At 36.7% G+C, this 26,480-nt stretch overlaps 1 protein-coding gene across 2 annotated transcripts in view; it reads left to right on the plus strand.

Annotated features, from left to right (window-relative positions):
• Positions 1–26,480, plus strand: part of EFHB (EF-hand domain family member B) — a 42,550-nt gene that overhangs the window by 836 nt on the left and 15,234 nt on the right. The window contains exons 2-9 of one of the 2 annotated variants that reach the window (XM_033132297.1): positions 1,523–5,039; positions 12,200–12,262; positions 12,759–12,902; positions 13,770–13,950; positions 15,916–16,026; positions 19,568–19,697; positions 24,391–24,474; positions 25,055–25,122. In XM_033132297.1, the coding sequence (XP_032988188.1) occupies positions 4,104–5,039; positions 12,200–12,262; positions 12,759–12,902; positions 13,770–13,950; positions 15,916–16,026; positions 19,568–19,697; positions 24,391–24,474; positions 25,055–25,122 (1,717 nt within the window). In that variant the 5' untranslated portion in view covers positions 1,523–4,103. Of the gene's footprint in view, positions 1–1,522; positions 5,040–12,199; positions 12,263–12,758; positions 12,903–13,769; positions 13,951–15,915; positions 16,027–19,567; positions 19,698–24,390; positions 24,475–25,054; positions 25,123–26,480 lie in introns of those variants that run through there. The other variant, XM_033132298.1, reaches the window with a different exon arrangement.

A 26,480-nucleotide genomic window follows, 5' to 3' on the forward strand; every position in this document is an offset into this window, starting at 1 on the left:
CCCGGGGAGAACCTGGGTTTGTTGTGCTCAGTCTTCTTGCAGAGACGAAGTTCCCTCTGTGACTATTAGCTCACAGTCTTCTTTATCCTACCGCGCAACTTCCCAGTCCTGGCCACCCCGCTGGGGGGCTTTTTTGGGGGACCCACCGGTATGTCCCTGGGGATGGGGAAGTCGATAAAGACAGTAAGTGGTATTTACTCCAGGGAGGAAGTTAAGACCCTCCCAATCCTAAAAGTTGCCTTTACGTAGGGCCATGTTAATAACTTGCTTTTATTAAGAGTTGACTGTTTTTGGTGGGGAGGGGCAAATCCTAAAATAATAGCGAGCTTTATTCAGTTTCCCTTCATGAGTTATCTTGCTAAATGCTTTGCAGGAGTTACCTGAAGGGGTCCTCATTGCTGTCTGTCTAGTACAGTGCCTGGCAGCCAGGAGTCTAAAGGCATGTTTGTGGAATTAATGAATGAGGCGTGCCTGTTTTACAGTTAAATAGTTTGCGGCACAGAGATTGTGTAACTTGTCCAAAATAACCGCGGAGTTGGTGATGAAACTGCATTCTAACCTGCTGGCTGGCCCCAGAACCTGAGTTCTTAAGCACAATTCCAGTGAAAGACAATTCAAAACCAATTACCCTCCACTGCAAATCTACCTAAGACAGGCTGCTTTGGTTACATCTCACGCAATAGACAGTATTTAGCCAGGCATCTGAGACAAAATAAATGTTGTAATTTGGTAGAATGTTAAATTGATTTTCCCTCAGGATAATGGCTACTTTTCAGTATGTAGTTTACCATTTGTAGCTCTGTTGTGAGGACATCAATATTGATTGTTTACGATGTGTACTTGGGGTCAGATATCCTGTGGATGATCAGTCAGCATTATACAATGAAGATGATTTGCACCCTTGAACAGCCAGTCTTTCAGATGACTCCCTAGTTATTAACCAGAAGAGCATAATGTGTCATAATGTAAATGGTATCTGTGGCACTTTATCTCCAAGGAATTGTTCCAATAGGGCATGTTAGTCATGGTGACACCTCTTGGACAATTCTGGGAAGAATCAGGAAACAGGATATGTCACATCAGTTTTGGCATGTCAACAGTCCGTCCGTAACCAGTCCTGTACCAGCACAAACCTGCTTCTGCTTGATGGCTGGTATTAACAGCCTTCCAATCACCCGGGCTTGAAAGAGCAGAATCATCTTCAACCCTTCCTTCTTTCCTCTCATAAACCATTGTCCTTTCTATCACCAAAATTTTTCTACTCCCCAAATCTAAGCTCTAACCCCAATACCTGGGCCATGGTAGTATTTATATAAACTGGAATTAATGTACATGCTTGCCTTTTCAATCCTTTCTTTACACTTGAGTAAGTCACACTCAAAAATGTTCAGTGGTATCTCATTACTTGCTAAATAGAGTCCAAAATTCTTCAACTTTAGACCCAGCCCACTTTCATTCTATTTCTATAGCCTACCTATCTGCAAACTGGCCCTACTCATACCAGTCTACTCTTTGTTCCTAGAATGTTTCCTGTGTGTTCTTATCTTGGCATCTTTTGAGCACTGTTCTTTCTGCCTAGAACACGATTACCACCCATCACTGAAGGTCCTACCTTGGCCAGGATGCCAACTTGTCTGGACAGCAGTTGAGGATACTTCTACAGGTTTTAGTTATCTTTTTTTAATTTTTATTGCTTTCATGATACTTTGTTTTACTTCTATAATGGTTCCAATATCTGCCTTATTTTACAGTTAAAGAGTGCCTCAACTTTTATCCTCAGGCTTTTATGTCTGTTAGGATTTTAAAGTTCTTAAGGGCCAGGATCGTAATTTTTTCATCATTTCAATTCCTCATGGGGTACCTCTGATTGATAAAATAGAGACCCCCAAAATATTTGTGAACTTAATTACATTTTGAATGGTGAACATTTGATTTAAGAAGACCTTACAAATAACACATGGATGCTGACATTTACAAATTGCTAGGAACTCCCCATTTCATCAATTTCATTGTTCCAGGATATTGCTTCTTCATTCATTTCTTTCTACCAATTTTGTCTTTTAATTCACCTCCTTCAATAATACATTCCATAATATTTTACAGTTTAGTCATAATGTTTGTGTGGGAGAGTGCTACTCCGGTGGCTAGCACTTCTGAGATCCAGTGATAATTTGGGAGAGATTAAAATGCCACAGTAAAGCTTTGCTTTTATGTTGCCACTCTCAATATACCATTTTATTTTTTTTTGCTAACCCCAGATAACTGAGGAGGACTCATAATTGCATACATATTTTAGTGTCAAATGTGGGATCCTACTAATTGATAGAATTTGTTAAAGAAGCTACAAAATGGATGGGCCCTAAGTAAAGTCATCAACATTTGAACACTGCCCTTAGTGCTGCCTTTGCCCTGAAATCTCTAGACACCCACTTACAAATTCCTGGCATCTCTCTCAATCGCCCGCAGTACCCCTTGTCTTCTACTTTCTCTTCAACGGTATCTTTCCTCCATTGTGTAGTTGAAGAATAAGTTTTTGCATAGGTGGTAATGAATGGTAACATTCACTTTTAACTTAGACTGTCTGGAGAAATCCAAAAGGTAATTCTAACATACAGAATTGTAGACATGGTGGCAAGGCAGTGAGAAAAAGGCTGTGGAAACTTGAGTTAGTCATTTAAAAGATCTCTGCAGGGCACCATTCCAGCCTCAGCTCAAATGTTACCCACCAATTGCCAGACTGACTTCAGTTGACTTCTAAGCCCATCGATTCTAAAGTAGGTTCTTTCCACATCAAAGCTTTCTATTTTCTTGATAACAGTTATCAGTATGTGAAATGATCTTATTTATTGATTTACTTGATGGTTATCTATCCCTAGTAGAATATAAATTCTGTGAAATAGGGATTGGCTTATATTCCATTGTATCCCTAGCACTGACACAAAGTAGAGACTCAATAGATATTTGTAAAACAAAAGAACTGAATGAACACTTATACAAATAATACCTTGATGTACACATTATCAAATCATTTAAAGTGCTTACAGGGATTAGTGTCTGTATTAACTATCTAGAAAATTACAGTACACAGTTTTTACAAATGTTAAATATTAATAGTATTCCCTAATCACTTAAATTTTTTTTTAATTTTACAAATGTTTCGTAGAGTTCTTACAAAGACTGGAATCCTGTAAATTCCATTCAAATTCTAAGCTAGATTTTCTATATCCCCAACATGTGTATAACATGACAAACATTCACCAAATACACTTTCATTAAAATCCGACAGTGTAACCCCAATTTGAAGAAAATCCCATACTTGAAAACAAAGTTTGAGTTTGCCACAATATTTTAAAAATTCAATATGCACTATTGTGTAACATATCTCAAACTCTGGTATATTTCCTTTAAATGCTGTTTAAAGCCTAGTTATTAAAGTGTAAGTGTTCTCAAAGACTTTAAGATATTTCTATACTGCAGCTGACAAACATAACTTTACAGAATTTAAAGTAGTTCTTTAGTGCTAAAAGAATTAAATGCAGTGTACATGTACAAGGAAGGACCTAAAATTAGTGGTCCCCACCAGAAAGAGGGTTACTTACTCCCTGATCACCGGTAAAATTAATAGACCAATGGCCAGGAGGAAGTCTTGAAAGATAAAGATCTTTAATCTGGAAATGAAATACAAAAGATAGACTATTTCTAGGACCTTTTATAGAGAGCAGTAATTTAGGAGTCAACAGGGTATCATCCTCACAGGAAACAAAACCTTCTCTGGTAAGCATATGCTCTAGTGTCCAAGACCATTTCCTTTAAGTTTTCTTGCCCCCCAAATCTAGTAAAGAACGGGGTAAAAGAGTAAGAGACTAAGAGTAAGAGACTAAAGAAGGGAAGGAAAGACGAAGAGGGAGAGAGTAAGGATGAGAGAGAGAGAAACCGAGCCAGGAGAAAAGGAGAGAGTTGGATGGGGATCCGCCCGAGAAAGAATTGCCCTCCAAGCCCCGCCCCTGTTTCCCAGGTAACCGGGTAAACAGACCTCCACCTCCTTTCCCTGTGAGAACTCCGCTAGGTGTTAAGTGGTAGGCTGGAAGCAGTGCAGAGTGGAGATGTGCTCTTTCGTGAGAGAGGTATCCCCCAAAGGGTTGGAGCCCCCCAAGAAATTGGGGACTTCCCTCCAGCCAGGTACAGCTTTCCCCTTAGAGATGAGCGCCTTTGGAGGAATGAGGGTGTCTGAGAGAAATTCTCCCCTGAGCATGGAGGTCGGATTCACCCATGAAGGAAAGGATGACTTAGGAGAGAGGAGAGTCTTCATGGGACCAAAATCTCCCCCAGAGTTGGGGCTCAGAGTGGGATTAGGAAAAGAAGATTTCCCATGGAGGGAGAGCCTCTTGGTTAGTAATAACCATGAGGAGAGGATGGCATCACCACAAACAAAATCTCCATTAACCAAAGGGCTGGAAATGCGATTCAAAAGACAGAATATTTCTAGGAACCCTATGGAGAGGAGTAATTTAGGAGTCAACATGGTATCTTCCTCACAGGAAACAAAACCTTCTCTGGGTATGCTTCCAGGAAGAGTGGGTTTAGAAAATGAGTGTCTTCCAGCAGGGTGTTCTTCTGGAAGGATAATGCGGCCTCCCTTGGGCATGGTGTATGAAAGTCCACAGGCTCTAGGGAGCAGGAGAAGTCCTGTGGCTGGTGCCCCTGAAGGGTTAGGGGCTTCCGTGGGGAAACAGCCGGTTCTGGGTGTGGAACTTAGGCAGGAACTGGAAAAAGAGTCGACCTGTGTGGTGATGAAGCCCAGTGCAGAGATGAAGCCTCCTGTGGAGGTGGACGTTGGGCTACCCCAACCAGAGGAGCCAGATGAAATGAAGAATGGAGAACCCAAAATGGGCTTGGTGATAGACCCTGAGTGCGAGTTTGCCCAACAACCTGAAGAGAAAAAGGAGGCTGAAAACATTGAGCCAGGACTGGAACCTCCAGATCACATCAGACCCATATACTCTGGGAAATTTTTTGATCGAATGCCTTGCTGGCCAAGTGTAAGTTTTTTTCTAGTACTTTCCCTAGGAGCTACCGTATATATCTTTATATAGATGATAAACTGATAAGACTGTTTGGATGTGTGGGGTCAAATTGCAGAGATTTCATTGGGATTCTGATACAGCTTATCTCATGACTCTTTCCAGCTGTTACTTTGTCTGATCTCCTCTGATTCTCTGCCTCCCTTCCTAGATGTCAGCTTTGTTTTCTGTGTACACCAGTGGTTCTTCTTGATTTTTCCTCGTTTTCTCCTTTGACCTTCATTTCATTCCTCAATTTGTATTTTCTCAATCCTCTCACGGAGCTACATCTTGTATCCTAATATTCCTGTTTATTTTTACATTCATTGTTTATTCTGTGAGTTATTTATTCTTTCAGCAAAGATTTGTGGCTATTGTGTTGGGCACAGGACAATATAAAGGGAAAAGCACATGATCCCTTTAGCTCTGTCTGAAGGCAATGGGAAAAGCTTTAGAGAGCAGGTAACATTTGAGCTAATCTCACCTTACTGAAAGGTGTCAGTACTTGTCAGATGGAAAACAGTTTAGGGCATCTTAATCAAAGGCGTAGAGCATGACCAAAGCTGCTTGTGTTTCGGAAATATAAGCAATTCTGTTTAGCAGCATAGTGTTAAGAGATGAAGATGAAGAAGAAACCTGTGGAATAAACCCAAAAGTCCAGAATGCCGGGGTAAAACAAGAATACAGAAGCAATGATGGATCTTAATAAGGAAAGAGAAATAAAATTTCCTTTTAGAAATATAATTCTGATATCAGTAGTAATGATGGACCGGAAGGGGGAGATGTTGGGTGATAGGGAAAAAAGGCTTTTCCAGAGTAATGACAACCTGAAATTAATGTAGAGTTGGAAAGAATAGAGAAGAGAATGCAATTTTGAGAGCTTTTGAGGAGATGATGTTGTTACGAATTGCCATCCAGCTGTGAACCTATATAGTGAAAGGGAATGATCTAATGATCACTTTCATTTTGGTTGCAAATAGTGTTGGCCATCCTGAGTTTGAGATATCTACAGGATACCAGATGAAGAAGCCAAGGAGATAGTTGGTAATGTGAGACAGTTGGAACCATAGGTGGGGATGAGAGGCGAGGTCTAGGCAAGAACCTTAGGTAACACGTTTATGAGATAGTCAGAGAAAGAAATGTCAACTAAGTGAGTTCTTGAGGACAAGGATTTTATCTTATTTATCATGTAGCTTCATGGCATATCGCAATGCCTGGCATATAGGGTCATTCAGTAAATACATATATTTGATAAATGGAAGGAAGACTAGATGATTAAATGGGAGACAGAACAGTCAGAGAAGAAAGAGTCCAAGATAATAGTATTGAGGAATATAAAGGAAGCATCTTTAAGGTATTCTGGGAATAAGAGATTCCATACACTGAGATTTGAGAATACAATTCAGCTGAAACAGTTACAGGGATTCTGCAGAATTTTGTCTGCATCTACAGACTTTTTTGTTCCTTTTAAGACTCAGGATGTTCTTTTGTCTTTGACCCACTTTGCTTTCTTGTTCCCTTATTGGATTTTTCCAGCCACTCTTCTCACTCAACCACACCTGCTTCTCCTTTCTGGATGGATTATGCAGTCTATGACGTCAGACCTGAACTCACACACAAGCAGAGAACAGCTTCTGGTTTCCAGCCCAGACAATTCTAAAACCTCTGCTTCCTCCTACCTCTTATATCCCCCTGTTAAATGTAATAGCACAGAGAACCGAGTCAAGGAGAAAGTGACTAGCAGTGTTAAAACATCTCTGATAGGATAAATAGGAAAAAGATTAATTAGCTTTGAACAGTAAGAAAATTAGCAACATTGTTAGAATGGGAGAATTCAGATTCCGATATACTGAAAAACAAATGGGAAATTAGAATTGGGGAAAGCTACTGGGAATTTTATTTTTTTCCTTAAGAAGTGTGACAGTGAATAAAAAGGAGGAGTAAAGATTTCATTTAGGAATCATTTATTTAGTGAATCAGTAGAGGAGTTTGACATACCACAGTGGTAATAATAATGGGTGGAACCAGATCCTAGGTAAGCAGGAGGGGGTGGAATTAGGATCATAGGCAAGAAGAGAGATTAGCCTTGACTGGAAATAAGGCTCTTTAAAATAATTCTTATATTAAAAAAATCTATTTTTACTATAAAACAAAAATAATAACATTATAGAAAATTTAGAAAATACCCATAATCTTATCCTAACACAATGCCTACTAGCACTATGCTGAATTCACATTAACATCTAGTGGCAACTTACTATATCAATGTAACTATTTATGGAGCTTTGCAGGTATTACCTCATTTGCTCTTACAACATGAGTCAGCTACTGTTACTGAATTCCATTTTACAGGTGAGGAAACTGAGGCAAGCTAGATAATTTGGATACAGCTAGGAAGTGGTAGCCCCAGGAATTGCAGTCACAACTCCTGACTCGAGTCTGAATTCCTGACTATACTACACTTCTCATAACACTTTTCTCCAAATGCATTTTTATGTAGCTGTTACATCAACCATAAAAATTTGTCTTGATTTTCACTCATTTAATAAGCATTCAGTGTTATTACAGAGACTTCAAAAGATCTTTTAATGATAAAAACCAATATTTCTTTAAGCCAACATATAATTTTTCAATTAACTCATTCCCTCTATTTCTGGGCATTAGATTTTTTTCAGGTTTTTCTATAAAAATAGTCTATGAACATCTATATGTCTTGGAATGTTTCCTTAGGATAGAGTTTCAGACGAAGCCAAAGGATGGATCTTTTTCTAGTTCCTATTGCCAAATCCCTTCCTGAAAGATTATGCCACTAAATTTTAAAAATTGATGATATGTTAGGCATTGTTTTAATTCACATTTATTTGATCGATAATGAGATTGAAAATTGCTCTAGATGTTCGTTTTCATTGTTTTTCTTATTCTTGTATCTGAGCACTTTGCTAAACTTTTAATAGTCTTAATTGCTTATCATTATTTCTTTTGTATTTTCTAGGTAGATAATTATATTACACTTTTGTCTTTCCCTCTTTAGTGTGTATACCTATTTCTATTTTCTACTTGCGTTGCCTATGATCAGTAATATGATATTGAAAGTAAGGTCACTTTTCTGACTTTAACGGGAATGAGTCCAATGCTTCACTACCGTGTTTCCCCGAAAATAAGACCTAGCTGGACAATCAGCTCTAATGCGTCTTTTGGAGCAAAAATTAATATAAGACCTGGTTTTCCTTTACTATAATATAAGACCGGGTAGAATAGAACAGAATAATATAATATAATATAATATAATATAATATAATGTAACATAATATAATACCAGGTCTTATATTAATTTTGCTCCAAAAGATGCATTAGAGCTGATTGTCTGGCTACATCTTATTTTTGGGGAAACACGGTATTAAGTATTATTTTTGATGAAAATTTCTGATATATCAAGTTAAGGACACCTGTGACCATTCCCAGTTTGCTAGTAATGTTTAAAAATCAGGAATAGACCGTGAGCTATGAAAAGTTTTTCCATTTTTGAAATATATATTTTCCAGATTAAAATGGTTAATTTTCTAATAGCGAACCACTTTCATATTTTTTGGCTAAGCCCTATGTGGTTGTGATACGTTATTATAATATGAATTGCCAGTATTTTTACTAAGAGTTTTACATTTATGATCCCATGTAAGAACAGGCAGTAGTTTTCCTTTTTGTGCTATCTTCCTCTGAGTTTGGTATTAGGGTAATACTATTAGATTGGTGCAAAAGTGCTATTTCAAAGGTTAAAAATAATTGCATAAATTACAATTACTTTTGCATCAACCTAGTAGCATCTGAAAAGAATTGGTAAGCCTTCCATCTTTTCAATTTTCTTCATGCTTGTAACAGTTTATAGATTATGTGTATTACCTACTACTTGTAGGCTTGATAGAACTCACATAGCTGAAAGGGGAAGGACAGGAGATTCTCCAACATCCTGACCAAGGGATGGGATAGTAAAGTATTTGATGCCCTTGAGTTCATTCAATCTCAGAGGAGGAAGTGTGTTTGGATGGGGTCAAAGTCCAGTTTCAAGCATGACTGTGAGGAGAGTCAGATGGAAATTCCTGTTGTGAAGAGCCTGCTAAAATCAATTCATGTGGGCAATTGCTTTGCCTCAGGGTACATTCATAGAATTGGGGAGCTCATCTCAATGAGAGGCCTTTTCAGTGTTAGGAGAAAGGGAGCAGACATATCTTACTGTAAGGATACTCATTCTATTGTTTGAAATTACTGCCCAAAGTTGGTACTGAGCTGCAAGTGAAGGTCGGCTTTGATGGATTTACAAGTCCTAGTAAAACAGTCATTGATTAGTATAGCAGCAAGGACCTGTATTCAGGAGAAGTTTCCAAGAAATCGTGGCCTGAGGAGAGATTTTTGGAGTGTTGTTCAAGAACAAAAACGATTGTGGTAGAAGATATTCTTTGTGTGTGAAAGCCTGGTATAGCCTTGGAAAGGGTTCTTGGCTCTTGGAAAGCACTCTGATGGAGAGTAAAGCACCTTGGTGGAGGTTAGAGTCTCTTTAATGGTCATTTCTTCAAGACATCCTAAGACTGTCCCTTGATCACCATTAATGCACTGGCTGTGGCAGAAATGCTGGGTTATTCAGACAACTGAACCTTACAAAGAAAGTTGGTAAATGGTATTGAGTGTTGAAGTACAAAGAGGAAGAAGGAAGGAAAGGTTCAAAGATGGGTTACAAAAAATTATGTTGTCTGCAATGACTAGACAGTATGTTAAGCACTGGGGCTACAAAGATGAAAAATGATAACAGTATTTGCTTTCAAGGAACTTAGAGTCTAGAGACTTGAGACCAATAAACAAATGATTTTATAATATGGTAAAAGTCATGCAAAGCAATGCCTTATTATTATTATTTTTCCTGTTCTACACTAAGAGAACCTGATAGCGATTTGGGGAATAGGTAGAGGAAAAGAGGTCACTCATTTTCAAGTCTTATGAGCACTTGTTAGTTATGCAAGCCCTGATATTGAAAAAAAAAAAAGGTGCAAGATTTTACTTTGAATTTGCCAATCTCTGCAGAATTCTGAAAAGTAAATGGTTTCATTTGTATAATGGGTTCAGGGCCTCCTGGGCAGAAAGAAAATGATGATATCACACCTAACTTTGTCTCTAAGATATTCAGAATTAGGGATATCTATGTGTAAAACACAGAGATCTTGGCCAAAGGCCACTGGGAGAGATGGGGCCATTGTTGTTGGCTCACACTGAGTTTGGAGATTAGAAAGTGGCATGATTGTGGGTGGGTGGGACTTCAGCAGCTAAAAATGGTGCTGTAAGTCGACTTGAATCCTGAGAACCAGTTGTGTGAGAAGTGAGAGAAGTACTTGGTTACTGAAAGCTCTAATATTGGGGGCTGATGAGGAGGTGGCCACATGAAGTGGCACTGGTATGATTAGGAACTGCTCAAGGAAGTGGTCAGTGCAGTGGGAATTGGGTTACATATGGAGGGCCTGAGCAGATAAGTACATATATTTAGAAGTCAGGTTTCTCAGTGATAGAGAAAGAAGTTACAAATAGGAGAAGGGTAGAAGGAATCCTGTCATGTTGGATTATAATTGAAGGTATTGGTGGAAACTCCCAGTATTAATTTATTTCTATCTCTAGTTCTACCCTTACCTCTCCCTCTACCATTACCATGTCAGAATCTATGTCAAAATCCATATATATGTATCTACACACACTTAACTAAACAAACAGAACATTTTAGAATTGGTATATGAGGTCTGACAATTAAGTTCGGGAATTTTTTGCAATGATGTTGCTAACCTTTTTTGATATCAGTGGGATTGTTCATTATGAATTTGTACCAACTGGACAGCTAACCAAGTTTACTATTTGGAAATGCTGAAAAGGCTGCATTAAAAAGTTAGACGACCTGAACTTTGCACCAACATTTCATGGCTCTTGCATCACAACAATGCATCGGCTCACACGGCACTGTCTGTGAGGGAGTTTTTAGCCAGTAAACAAATAACTCTTTTGGAATACCCTTCCTACTCACCTGATCTGGCCCCCAATGACTTCTTTCTTTACCCGAAGATAAAGGAAATACTGAAAGGAAGACATTTGGATGACATTCAGGACATCAAGGGTAATCTGACGACAGCTCTGATGGCCATACCAGAAAAAGAGTTCCAAAATTGCTTTGAAGGGTGGACTAGGCGCTGGCATCGGTGCACAGCTTCCCAAGGGGAGTACTTTGAAGGTGACCGTAGTGATATTCAGCAATGCGGTATGTAGCACTTTTTCTAGGATGAGTTCACGAACCTAATTGTCTGACCTTGTAGATGCCAGTGTGGGGGCATGTAACTAACTCTTGTCTTCTAAGAAGAACCAGGAACAATATTTATCTAGTAGCAATGAGAAGCCCAAAACACAGGTCTTGATTACTAAATACCATTCTCTATTAAAAGGAATAAGCACTCTTTGGAGCAATGTTTGACTAAGACTAGTGCAGTACAATATGAACTTGGAACACCTTTGAGAACCAAAAAGGAAATTCTCAAAGAATAATGCAGATATGTCAAAGAGACATAGAAACAAGCTTGAAGGGGCTCCCAGGGGTCTAAACTGTTATACTTGGAGCATTGAATAAAATAGAAATCCCTGAGCCCATACTGATATAAATACATGAATGATTGAATAAATAACAAGTGAAAGTTTCCTCGCAGTAATAATGCCAGTAATAATGTAGATGGTTAACATTTTAGCTTGAATTTATCTTGAATGCAGCCATATTCCCATTGTACTGATAGGACAACCAATAATTAACCTGTGAACTATGACAAGATTATTTCTGAAAGTTGCATCCCTCAGCTTGTCACAGAGGTCCTGTAATTGGATTACAATGGGAGCATTGTGAAAACGTGTACTTAGTATATACTATACTTAGTACTTAATATTTATATTATGTATCAAGATTTTTTAGATTTGCAATTTCTTCTTACTTTTTCCCTTAATTGTGTTAAAGTAGTTGAAAGTAACTTTGTGGCATTAGGAGCTTAGGCCAAATTTGAAATAAAGTATTTTCTTTAAAATGCTCCCTCTCTACCTGACAATGATCAATTTGTGCTTTTTTCCACCCATAGGCAGGGAAAGTTATTCCAGTCGGATACAGAGTTGCAACCTGCTTGACTGAAAAACTTCCCAGGGTGAGCATTTTCAATATGCATTTGTGTTTATGTGCATTTGTGTTTTTGCCTTGCATATGAACATTAGAAGATAGAAAACGCTCAGCATGCCTTATGAGTTGTATAAATTTAATACATTGGATGTGGATTTGGATTCTTTACAATTTGGAGGTCTTCTATTGATTTTGTCCAAGGATCTGAAAATTCCAGATCTACAATTTTCAGCTCTATAAAATCACTACACCATTTATTTCAACAGGAAATTGTCATTTATGGTATGCTTTCTAACCTGGGTACTTCCTGCGTGTTTTCTCAGTATGTATAACTTTTAAAATACATTGTTTATTTCCATTTAAAAAAACCCTAAATTTCAGGAGGTTTCATTATTTGGAGCTGTAAGTCCCCATGTGCTTACTACACTCATGCAGTGAAGGGTGTTCATTGATTGGCTTAGATCAGTCCTAATATTTTAAAATCTTTACTTAATAATTCCACGTTCTTGTCTCACTCTTTGTAGTTAATTACTCCACCTGCGGCCAAAAAATTTTTCAACTTCAGATATCCACCTCCGGGAGCTGAAAGAGTATTTTATGGCAGAGCAAATGATCCTCAAATTGCACCTTATTGGACACATGGAATAAAATCTAAAACTTCAATACCGGTAACTTCTTTTGTTTTTTTTCCTTGTACATTACAAACTTACCAATGTGAAAATGCACAAATGAGATATTAGTGAAACCATTAGTTTCAATCTCCTTCCCACCCTTAATCTTTTTAAACAACATTTTCTTTATTATGATTATTATTATTTTTAAGGAGGGCGCAGCTCTCAGTGGCCCATGCGGGGATTGAACCGGCAACCGTGGTGTTAACTATTAGCGCCACACTCTAACCAACTGAGCTAACTGGCCAGCCCCCACCCTTTAATCTTGAGCCGTGAAAAAAAATAAATCCAAGAAGTGGCAGCCAAAAGAGTGTAGGGAAATTAATGTTTTAAGCCACAAACTAGATGTTTTCCCCTCACATAATAAAAGCCAAATTCACTCCATTTGCTGACGGTAAGGAGAAATGCTGTCAGGATTTGTTAGGGAACAGAGCCAACCACAAATGCTGGGTGATTATTGTTCGTGGGCACTACAGAGTGCTTAGGTATATACACTGAGTGCAGGCGGGCCTGAGTGTTACCTGCTGTTCATTGAGTGAACAGTCTAGGTTCAGAAGAAAACTTGTGGAAATCATGTGGTTCTTGCACTTGTTATTCCCACTTTTCTGAAATATTGGAGTCAATAACCTGGGAGCTCCTCTCATATACCTTTTAGCCGTTTTGAAACCCTTTAACCTCTTTGAAAGGTCACGTGTAGGCTGGTTTAAGCTTCATAGTCCCAATTCTTACAGTTCATATGAAGATGAGCAAAGCCAATGTTTTTCTACAATTATATTTTCTTCTTTCCAGCTATTGATTAGAGTTTCAGCTTTCAGATGTTTACTTTTTTTGGTCTTATATCTGTGCTTTGTATGATTTCTTTAGGCAAAGGTATTAATAAACCCACAGCCTATCACAGCATTTCAACAGAAAATTAAAGATAAAAAGGAATCAATATATTATAGCAATCAACGAGCACCATTAGGAACATCTCATGATCAAACACCAGGATTACCTAAAGGCTTGGATGTACTCAGTACAACATTTGGGAGAAGAGTCATCAGAGGTAGTAGAAAAAATAAGGAGTGGGGAGGGGTGGTAAAATAAGTTTTCTTGGAAAATAGGATTAAATGTCCTGTTGGTATGGTGTTTGGTGGTGGTGCCAATGACAGCTGCAGAATGAAGGATGGGATCATAGCAAAAATGTTACTTTTAGACCCAGAATCCTTGGAGTTTGTGTGTTCCAGGCAGTAAAAATTCAGGTTTTGGAGATTCTGTGAACATAATAGAGATGATATGAAGACTGGAAAGACTCAGGAACGTTGACACTGGGGCCAGCTGTGGAGGCCACAATCCATTCTCCCTGGACATTTGTTGGTGGGTTTTATTTCCACCAATGCTTCTGATGTGTTCGTAACTTTTAACTCGTTATGAAACTGTTTCGTAAAATAGACCTCAGAACAAATAAGTTTGGTAAATGCTGCACACCGCCCTCCATTCATGCAGACCCTGTGTCCACCCGAATATTAAACAGACATAGGCAGTGTATAGAGCAGACTTGCACTCTCATTTTGAGAGGGAATGGAGCACATCTTTCAACAAACAACGTATGATTGAATTGGTTACAGGCCATTGTTTCTTCTGAAACCCAGCCTCCTTCCATGCTGTAGGGTGCTTTACTTTACACCTTTATCATTGTCTCCTACTTTCCTTTTCAGGTCTCTGCTCCATCTCCCGGGTTTTACGTGAGACCTCAAATTCCGTCTTTGTTTATCCTGGAGAGGAATTCGGTTTTCTATGTCTTTCTGCACCCATTATTAAGGCTTTGCTCCAGGAACTTTATCTTTTTTTCACCAAAAGTCCATTAGATTATTTTTCTTAACATAGTAACATCCATCCTGGAGATAAATTGTATCTGTCTCTCTCTTGGAATGCAAAATCTGCAATTGTATTTTATTTTATCAGATCTAAAGTTAAAATTTCAAACATGGAAAAATGTATTTTAGAACAGATAAAATATTTTTTTATTTTTAATGGGATTAATAAATGTATTTATGTAGACATGGCATTACAACATTATAATAATTATATCATAATTGCTTCTAGGATTAGTTCATTTAAGAAGGAAAATACTGCCTAGGTATACTTTACTTAAATATATAATAGAAAGAATGTTCCAAAATGTGTGTCTGTATATTAATAGGTATATTGGTTTATATACTAAAAAGAAGTACTGCTTTACAGGATTATTTTGAGTAGGACCATCTTCTGGTATCCTGTTTACAGACCTTAATTCTTGGCAGAAAGTCCAAAAGGAAGAAAACATGTTAGGTGGAAAAAAAGTGTGAAATTATAAATGGAATTATATTTAAAAATCATTATGTAAAACAGTAAAAACAATAGCTCACTGTATACAAAACTGGGGGCTACGAGTCCTGAAAAAACAGCTGTTAAACAAACATGTTATAGCTCTAGGTTTGGGACCAGTAGGAAGAAGAACTTCTTCCTGATTCCACTGATTTTCCTGGCACTTTTGGTTACTTTGAAGATGGATATTCAGATCAAAACAGTTTCAGTCTACAGCTGCCAAAATTTGCACCAAGGCTATTCCACAGGACATCAGGGTTTCTGAAACTGACTTGTGATTCAGATTTGCTTAGATCATCTTGAGAAGTTTGGAGCAAACTAAAATCAGAATTGTCTAGAGATTTTTCAGAATCAGGAATTTAACCGGGCTTGGAGTATGGCTCAGGACAACCTAAATGGTTAACTGATTAAGAGTTCTGATATTCTTCATAATTCTATGGAGTGAGCCAGGTCAAATGAGGGTCCTTAGAATAGTGACACCTGGACTATGTCCTGTCTTTCTTGATATATCTTCATTTATATAGGCTTTGTGTTCTCCTTGGGTGCTCGTGTGGCTTATGTGATCAGCTTACCTTGTTTGTCATTTGTTCTAATCAATTTAAATGCTATAGATAGATACAGATGAAAAATGCCTTAAAACTGATTTCATTAATTCTTTTTTCAGAAATATCTGCTGGAGATGTGGTGAATCCACCAAAAACCTATGAAGAAGTATTTAAAGAAGGAAAGGAAGGACACGATCTGTATATTGTTTCTCACAATGATTATTATGTGGGTAAGTGTCCTCCAGTGTAAAATAGGCCTGAGGATACGGGACTGTCAGATTTGTAAAGAGGAATAAAAGAGAGAACGTTCATAAAGTTAAGTGCCTGGCATATAATAGGTGATCAATAAATAATAACGTATTTTTTATAAGGTCATAAACCCTGGTAGCTGAGAACACATACCCTTATACATTTTTTATAAAATGTAGAAATATATATGTCATTAAAATGAAAAAAACAGCTAAGAAAGATTAAATGTTAGTGTTATTTTGTTTTAGTAGTTATAGGCTTAAAAAATACTGTTGTTCAAATGTCAGGATTATTCTAAGTGCTTAGCTTTATATGAAGAATAGTGATTGGTCAAGTGAACAATGGTCAAGTGAACAAATTTTGAATCAGATATATCAAGTTCAAATCCTAGCTCGTTCATCTACTATCTTTTAGACCTTGGATATTTTACTTATCCTGTCATCATCTATTCTGATCTCTTAAATGGGGGTAATAATATTGTGAGGATTAAGTGAATGCTTGCAAAATGCTTTTCATAGTTCCTGGAATGTAATAAGGGGTCAAAAACTATTATTATTATTACTATTGTTATTATCAAGCGATCTTGACTAATAGTAGCCTATTACTAGAGTTATTCTGTAGCACAACTAAAAGGCATGGGATTTTTATAGTGCTGTAAAATACAACTTAAGTGTTGCTGTTACATAAAATTTTGAAATAATAGACGATTGAGAATTAGACTCTGATATATGTACTGAGAAAGCTGCTGAATTGTACATGATCCATGAACTCAATCTTCATTAGCTAGAGGCAATACTTTCCCTTGACTGCAGCTCAAGGCACCGCTCTCCCTCGCTCCCTCTTTATTTCTTTACTTTTTCTCCTCCACCACCCTCTCGCACTTCACATTCTCTCTGTGCTCTTTCTCCTAAACTTTTACTCATAGCTGGGGCTTGCCCTATGCTCATTGCTCCACTGTCTGGAATCTGATGTTCTCTTCTTTCATGACCAGTCTCTGCTGGTTCCCTATGCTCTCTAACATGATCCCAGTACTCAGATTATCTCTGCCCTCCCATTCTGCCTGCCACTGCTTCCACCCACTTGGTCACCACGTTCCTTCTCACAACCTTGACTGCTCTCCATATCTCCACTCCCTCTACTTCCCTCATCTCTCCCTCCCTTTCTTCTAGTCCTCTCTTCCTCTCTTGTAAAAATATTTTTTTCATTTTTTTTGAAAAATTTTAACATCTATTGCACAATGTAATCCAATACTTTTTAATTGTTTTAAAAAGAACCATATGAGTGAATATATACGTATATGTATACACACACAACCTGTATATTGAGATATCTTATATGCATTTAACAATTGGAGGAAAACGAGTATACATTTTTTTTAAAAAAATATTTAGAAGAGCTGTAATGGACTGTATAACATGACTGAAATTACCTCCGTTTGCTCATTTTTACAAACATCCATTAGCCTCTTGAAAAGTCATGGAATGCAATCTTTTAAACATTGTCTTTATTTTTTTCTCTTAATGATAGTACTTTATTTTTTATTATAAAACTACATAATAGTGGACAATTTAAATATGAACAAAATGAAGGAAATAAATGTAACTTGAAATCCCATTCACCAGATATAACTACAGTTTATATATTGAACATCTTGCTAACCCCCTATCTACTGAGCTATCTATCTTTAGTTAAATGTGATGATATTCTCCATGCTTTTGGGGAACCTACTATATACATTTAAAACTTTTTATTTAAAATAATATGTCAAGGACACCATTCAATAACAATAAATATATATCTACAACCACTCTTAAATGTGTTTAATCATTACTAAGGTAATAGATATTTCGTTTATAAAATGCAAACTACATTCAAATATATAAAATACAAAGAAAATTTCTCATAGTTCCCCATCTTCCATAGATGATACTTTCATAGATGTTTTTCTTTGGTCATTCATATGTGAGTATATATGTGTTTTGCTCCCCACTATATGTTTTTCTATTTGCTTCCCCCCATTGTATGAAATACCTTGGTTGTCTTTTCATGTATCAATATTGTATTTTTCAGTATTACAAAAATATATTGTTTATATATCCTTGTGAATGTGATTTATTTCCTTAGGGTACATTTCTAGATTTCTGAGCATTTGAAATTTTCTCTCTTAGAGTCAAACCGTGCACCTGAAGAGCTGCCCCAATTTGCCCTCACACCTACAGTGTCTGAGAATTTCCATTTCCCCACATCCTCCCCAGTATTCAGATGTGCCAGTCTTCTTTATTTTTACTTAACCGAGAGACAAATTATGATTTCACATAGTTGTTTTTATTTACATTATTTGGGTTACTAGTAATGCTGAATATATTTTCTCCATTATTCCTTCACCTTTTAGCTGATCTCTAGTTTCAATCTGACTTTCTTATCTAGAAATAGAAAACTAATACCACATCATGACTTGAAAAGAAAAAAATTACACTATTAAATCTTAAACATATAAAGACCTCCCTATTGGGTTCTCAGCCCTCAATCACCCTTTGAATGTTTCTAATGTGAGTTAAATGATTTTAATGAAATGTAAGGGTTACCATGTTCTGATGATCTCACCAAATCTCAGTGAGAGCAAGTACAAAAGATCAGTCTCTCGGATCTTAGCATAGCTGAAAAGGCTGCTGTGATCCCAAAGCATTGGCAGTTCCTCCCCATTCGGCAGGATTTTTTTTTTTTTTAAAGATTTTTTTTTTTTTATTGGGGAAGGGGAACAGGACTTCATTGGGGAACAGTGTGTACCTCCAGGCCCTTTTTTCCAAGTCAAGTTGTTGTCCTTTCAATCTTAGTTTTGGAGGGTGCAGTTCAGCTTCAAGTTGTTGTCCTTTCAGTCTTAGCTGTGGAGGGCGCAGCACAGCTTCAGGTCCAGTTGCCGTATCTAGTGGGCAGAGCCCACCATCCCTTGCGGGAGTCGAACCGGCAACCTTGTGGTTGAGAGGACACGCTCCAACCAACTGAGCCATCCGGGAGCTCAGCGGCAGCTCAGCTCAAGGTGCCGTGTTCAATCTTAGTTTCAGGGGGCGGAAACCACCATCCCCTGCGGGACTCGAGGAATCGAACTGGCAACCTTGTGGTTGAGAGCCCAGTGGCCCATGGGGGAATCGAACCGGCAGCCTTTGGAGTTAGGAGCATGGAGCTCTAACCACCTGAGCCACCGGGCTGGCCCTCCGCAGGATTTTTGTAACATTAATTGGACTTGCATTTTTCATCATTCATACCTGTCTTTCTCCTTCATCATTTCCATACTCACTTTCCAGGTATTAACACAAGGAACTCTTGTCCCACCAGTCTCCCACCTCACATGGGAGAATGCTTCTATCATCTGTCGCCAAATCTGTGTGGTTCCCTGCACTGTTACAGTGTCATTCTTTGTTCCACTCTCATTTTCAGTGTCAATGAGAACATAATGTGCTTCCTTCCAGATAAGGTTATTTGTATTGCTTAAGTCCGAAGTCTTCACTTTTTTTTTTCCCATAGGAGAAGCAAAGAACCGAAAGTATAACCCATCAAGTTTCCATAGGTTTAACTTGTACGGAGTTCCAACACCACATTTTAATGATGGACGCAACGCGGCAAAATCTTTATATTGGCTCCATGAACTACAAATGTAAGTTTAATTATATTGTGCCCTTGGGGAAGGGTTAGATATTTGACATACAGACTTAAAGAAAAATTGATTTTTTTTAATTTATTTTTTTGAAGAGGTAATGTATTGATTGACATTGTCAAACATAAAATTATTGGAAAAAGATATATAGTAATATGTCTTCCAAATTGTCAAGTTTCCCCAGAGATAATCATGGTACTGTTTTATGTGTGTGTCTGTGTGCAGTGCATGTATCATTCTAAAGTTACCTTGTGCCTTTACAAGCAAATATAAAGACATATATGCATGTTTTTAATCTATGGGATCAACCGTGTTTATGTTTCTTAAAAATGATGGGCTTTCAAATATCTATAAAGATGTCACATATAATTGAGCTGTCGTCATTTATCATTCAGCTTTAACAGTTACTTGGGTATCTGAGTATCTGACTTAACTCTTGTCAACTATGACCTTTTTACACCCTCTTTCTGTATATGACTGCTTACCTAGGAAACTAAATTAAGATTCCTCAGTTTTTCATTACCTGTGTTATATTTTATATCTAAGCCAACACTTAAACAGTGGGAGATTACTCATAAAAATTCATATTACCTACTATGCTTAAAAGCTCAGATTGGAAATACTGCTTTATTAGGTTGAATAGTGGCCCTCAAAAGATATGTCCAGATAATTCCCAGAACCTATAAATGTTACCTCATGTGGGAAAAGGGTCTTTGTAAATATAATTAAATTAAGGCTCTTGAGATGAAGAGATCATTCTGGATGGGCTCTGAATCAAATGACAAGTGTCCTTATAAGGGAAAGGCACAGGGAGATTTGAGACTGAAGAGAAGACACGTAGAGGAGAAGGTGAAGTGAAGATGGGGGAGAGGATTGGAATGATGCTGCCTCAGGCTAAGGAAGGCCAAGAATGCTGCAGCCTCCAGTCTTGCAGGAAGCACTGAACACATTCTCCCCTAGAAACTTTGGAGAGAATGTGGCCTTGCTGACACCTTGATTTCAGACTTCTGGACTCCAGATGGGTAAGAGGATCATTTCTGTTATATTAAGCCACCAATTTGTGGTAATTTGTTACAGCAACCACAGGAAACTAATATACTGGGCACACATTTCTACACATCAGTGGTGGGAAGGGATTTGTTTTGTCCTCTGCCGTCTTTGAAGGATACACTGGGCCTCCAGTTTCCAAGCTCCAGCATGCACACCAATTTGCATTCCCACAGGGTACAACCCAACTTGCCTCACTCAGTTGCCTCTCTAGTCTGTGTGATAACAGCTCCCAGTTATAGACGCAAAGGGCTAAATATTTTATATATTATTACTTTAATCCTACCAACAACTCCACGAGGCAGGTGTACTATAATTTTTATCCTTTCCATTTTACAGATGAAGAAACTGAGGTACAGAGTGGTTAAATCATTTGCCCAAGATCGGGTAGCTAAGAAGTAGTACGGGTAGGAATGAAACCCAGGTAGTGCGTGGCTCCAGAGGCTGGCCTGCCACTATACTAGGTTTATAGGCACTACATTCTGTGATTACAGGCCTGAAATAATGATTTCTATCCCTCTTCCACTCCTTTATTATATGAATTCCTTTATTATATGAATTTCTGATACTTGAATTATTCAAAACAACTATGGTAAAACACAAACACAAAATAAATTCTGACAATATTACAGTAAACCCAAATGAGATAATTTTCTTTCAGGTATAGAAGAAAAGCTCATATAACAAATACTCATTAATTTATCATTATTGTGGTTATACCATACACAAAGAAAACATGAAGAAATGACTTTAATATTTATGGACTATTGCTATTTATAATTAAATGTAACCTAGAAATTGATACTTAAAGGGAAATGACAAATATGTTTAATTATGAAACTTAGAAATATAAACCTGTTATCAGTTTATAAAAGATATGAAATTAACAGCAGCGTAGACATATTTATCAATGATTTGGGAAAGTCATAGATAAATACACTGAGTAAACCTAAAACTAGTACATTGTTATATGTTAATCATATCTCAATAAAAATCCACTGAATTTATGAAAGCAGGCAATATGCAAGGGTATGTTTCTCTCCAAATTGTCTGGACCTCCAAGGAGTTACTTATGGAAGTGTTTTATTTGATCATACTTTTTGTGTTTTGAAACTTAATTGGGAAATTATTGCTAAAATAATAGAGAGAGCGTTTATGCCTTTGATTTGTTGGGTTCTAAAAAGAACTCACTCCTTCATTTTTCGGTGTGATTTCTATTACAAAATTGGAGTTAAGCATGTTTGTTTACAGTTTAAAGTACCTCACTTTTATATGCACTATTTTAACATAAATTTGGTTTACTCTTTTAAGGGGTATATTTCCTCTGTAAAACTACCTCTGTCTATATTCTGTTTATGACTTTTGGTTTGAAGAATCAGAATCTTCAAACGGTAGGCATGTGTGCGTCCGCATGCAAGTTTATGTATGAATGAAAAAAATTCACTGGGACACAAAGGACTTTATTCTGAGTTGGTTAGTGAATGCTGTGTGGTTGTATAATGACGTTACAGTTACTGATATTCGAACATACATGGCCACTCATGTACTTCCTGATTCTCTCAGATACATAATCCAGGAATTATTAGACTGAAAAGAGTAGGCTCCCTGATTTTTCTTTTTTAACTTTAATTTATTCAAGTGTGTTTTTCCAGGACCCATCAGCTCCAAGTCAAGTAGTTGTTTCAATCTAGTTGTGGAGGGCGCAGCTCATAGTGGCCCAAGTTGGGATCGAATCGGCAACCTTGTTGTTAAGAGCACTGTGTTCTACCCAGCTGAGCTAACCGGCCACCCTAGGCTCCATGATTTATAATCCTTACCCTTACTTATCATTCTTCCATGTTCTTAATTATGTCCCTTGGAGTTGGTTTTTAGATTGTCCACTTTGTTCAAATTATGGCCTGTGAACTGCCACTGATTTATTCTGACCTTACCCATATTGTTCTTTTTATTTCTCCTTTATGAAAACTAATGGAAAGTAAAAGAAGAAATAAGAGATGAATTACTTTGTATTTCATCTTTTGTTTCTCCACAGAGTGTCACTCTTCTCCAGAAATTTATTCAGCTTGTGATTTCGATAGTACAGGAAATAGTTTTAAAAGCAAATGCAGTTTAAGAATTTTATGTTCATTGTTTTCAGTCTTAGCAAAACAATAGAGAATTTATTAATTTTAGTGTTATTAAATAGTAGTGTTGTAATTTTACAGTTCTCAAAAGAAATCTTATTCATTTAATCACAATGATAGAAGTAACACAATTATATTACAGAAAATTAGCAAAATAAAATCACCCATAATCCTGTCACTTTGATGCAACCATTATTTTCTTCTTAATGTATTTCTTTCTAGTGTGGCTTCCTGTGTAGATTTTTGCATAGCTTTAATCAGAGTGCAATCCTATTTTATATCCTTTTTCACTTAACATAAAATAATTTTATATTGCTGTGTATTTTTAATAACCAACATTTAAAATGCAAGTAGTGTATTGTTGTTAATGTGACATAATATAATCATCCTTCATGATTGAACATTTAGATTCTTTTCTTTTTTCCATTATAGTCAATGAGGCTACAAACATTTTTATAAATATAATTTTTTCATGTTTTTAATTGTTATGTGCATTATCTTTTTATGATTGGTTCCCAGATATTGATAAAAGGTAATGAACATTCTTATGCTTTTTGGATCATATCACCACATTTTTTCCAAAAGGATTATAGCAATTTACACAAGTGTTTTACCATACTTTTTGCCAATGTTAGATATTTTCTCTCTGTCTCTCTCTATATATTTGCTTATGTACTATGTTAAAAGTGGCACTTTGGTTTTTTTTATTTGATTACTAGAGACATTATTATTTCTCCGTATGTTTGCTTACTAGATGTGAATTATTTGTTTATATCACTTACTTATTTGATGCTTAATTTTCTTTTAGCAATTTTAAAATTTAGACTTATAATAATTATATTAGCAATTTGGTTTTGTTTACTGAAAAACATATTTGAGTCTGCTTATCTTATTCTTTAATTAAAATTTTGTATTCTGTTATAAACATATCTTTATAGTAGAATATAAATGATCTTAGAATGAGCACATAAAACTTCCTTCTGGCTGAGAGGAGGAGCGTCAATGGCAGCACCATGGTAACTCAACAGAAGAACCTTGAAGGCTCTGTGGGATTTGTAAATCTCCCAAATCAAGTCTACAGAAAAATCAATGAAGAGAGGGTTTGAATTCGTACTTACGGTTGGTTGCGGATGAATCTGGACTGGGAAAGTCAACGTTAATCAATTCATTATTCCTCACAGATTTATATTCTCCAGAGTATCCAGGGCTTTCTTGTAGAATTAAAAAAACCCAAAACTGTACAGGTGGAACAATCCAAAGTTTTAATCAAAGGAGGTAGTGTTCACTTTCTGCTCAACAACTGCATTTCTGTATTTTTAAAATTTATTTTATATTGTAAAAATTTCACATAACAATGTTGTGATGTTTATAAAAATGCTTTCTTTTGAGCATATAATTCGTTTGAAACCAGATTTATTTTTTGATAGCCCAAATGATACTATGATATTTTTTATCATATGTATATTTGGCAGCAAGAATATTTTAGGTAATAGAGATAACCTGACAATTTTCTAATTTTGTAGGAGAAGAGGAGCTAAGGTTGTATCCAAGAGAGTTGATGATTTCAAAGAAAAGTTTCAACATAAACTTGGAAGAGTTTTAGATCCGTAAGTTAATGATTAACTTTGAATTGACGTCTTTGGACTGAATTTAAAAAGTACTCTTGTGGTAAATGTTGGTTTGTGTTCTACTAGATCCTATTCATTAAATAAGAAAGTCATTCTTTTGTGTTTATCAGACAACTGTATTAATTTCTTTAGACCTTGGGGTTCCAGAAAAGTGCTGAGTCCCTCAAGATGGAGAAGGCATTTGGCGAAGAAGGGGGGAATTTTGTGTAAAGCTTTATTTCTGGAATATCAGAAATTTAACTTATTGTATTGCATTTTTCTCTTTTTCCCCTATCTCTCTTTCTATCTCCCTATATACATCTCTGTAATTCTGCTTTGAACATGTTTTTTTTTTTTTTCTTTTTAAATCCAGGCTACTAAAAGCCAATGAAAGCATTCAGCCATTGTTAATTTAAGTAGAAGATTAGACAAAAGATCTGTTGGAGGATTTCTGTTTGATCTTCATAGTTTGGTTATAGGAGAAAATACAGGCTATTAAAAACATATGGCAAGCATATTTTAAATTCCAGGGATGCCATGTGGTGGGTATTTTAACTAAACAATTTGTTTTCTTTGATAGCATTGCAGAAACAATGACTGTTCCCCCAGACCACACATTTGGAGCTTGTTCCCATCCTGAGGATTATGGTAAATATACAAACGTTCTCCTTAAAAAATAACAACAACAAAACCCCCACAAAGTTATACAGTTAAGTTCACTCACAGTCTCCTTCTCTCAAAGCTTCTAATTTTAGAGACTTAAAAAATCATATGAATATTAATGAGAAAAATTACATAAAGAAAAAATGTTTTCATATTATGTTTGAAATAGTTACAGTTTAAAGCCCTTGTAATGAATACCTTCAGTGTAGTTAAGGCTCAGAATTTTATTTAGAAAATAAATGTGGCCTGTACTAAACCAGTCAAAGTGAAGTGAGGCAGCCTTTTAATGAATTCAGATGTTGTAGTACTAGGCCCTTGCTATTCAAAATGTGGTCTGCACGCGGGCAGTGTTGGCATCCCCTGCAAGCTTCTTAGAAATGCAGGATCTCAGGCTGTACTCCACACCTACTGAATCAGAAACTACATTTTAACATTTCCAGATGAATTGTAGGCACATTCAAGTTTGAGAAAGACTTGTACGCTACAATCATAAAATTAAGAGCCACTTCCTTCCTACAGCCAATCGATCTATAAAGTAGCAGAAATCAATCTATAAAATAAAAAAATCAATCTATAAAGTAGCAGAAGAAACTTAGCAGGGTTTTGTCTTTATTTCTAAGCACTCTATACATCAGACTTTCAAAGGGAAAACTATGCTAAAGCTTGTCAAGATTGGGCTGTACATCAGTGGTTTTCAAAAAATACAGTCTGCAGTCGACCTGCATTAAAGTCACCCAGGGAGTTCATTAAACATGCAGGTTTCTGGGATCCATGCTCAGATATTCTGACTCAGTAGGTTTATGTACACTAAAGTTTTAGAAACACCACTGAAAATGTTTTAGCTAAAGTCCACTTACTGACAAAAGTAAATATTTATTTTTATGTGAGCTTGTGCAACACAGTGTTTTGGAGCATCATTAATTGCCACATGAGGGAGATTGTATTTTGTTCTGTTTTTAGGTGAACTGTTATATGTTTAATGGATACCTATTTATCTTGGAGGCTCTTTATACCTGTAGAAGTGGGTAAGGGATGATTTAGGAAACCAAGCAATCAGCTGAAAAACAAGCAGGTAATCATGGTAAACTCTGCCTACTTGAGGGCAGGCTTCAGGTGGCGGGTGCTTTGTCTTGCTGTCTGTTGGGTCCTCAGGATCTAGAGCACAGCACATTTTCCACCAGTATTTATAGAATGAATCAGTGAATCCAATGCATAGTTTGTAATTTGACAATTAACAACATCGACAAATTTCCTGATAGTTGATCAATGCTATCCTTATAAATTGAATGATAAGATAGTGTTATAAAATGAAAAGCAGGGACCACTGACATTAATCATTTAAA

The sequence above is a fragment of the Rhinolophus ferrumequinum genome, chromosome 17, assembly GCF_004115265.2.
Source record: "Rhinolophus ferrumequinum isolate MPI-CBG mRhiFer1 chromosome 17, mRhiFer1_v1.p, whole genome shotgun sequence".
In the NCBI taxonomy this organism is placed as follows: domain Eukaryota; kingdom Metazoa; phylum Chordata; class Mammalia; order Chiroptera; family Rhinolophidae; genus Rhinolophus; species Rhinolophus ferrumequinum.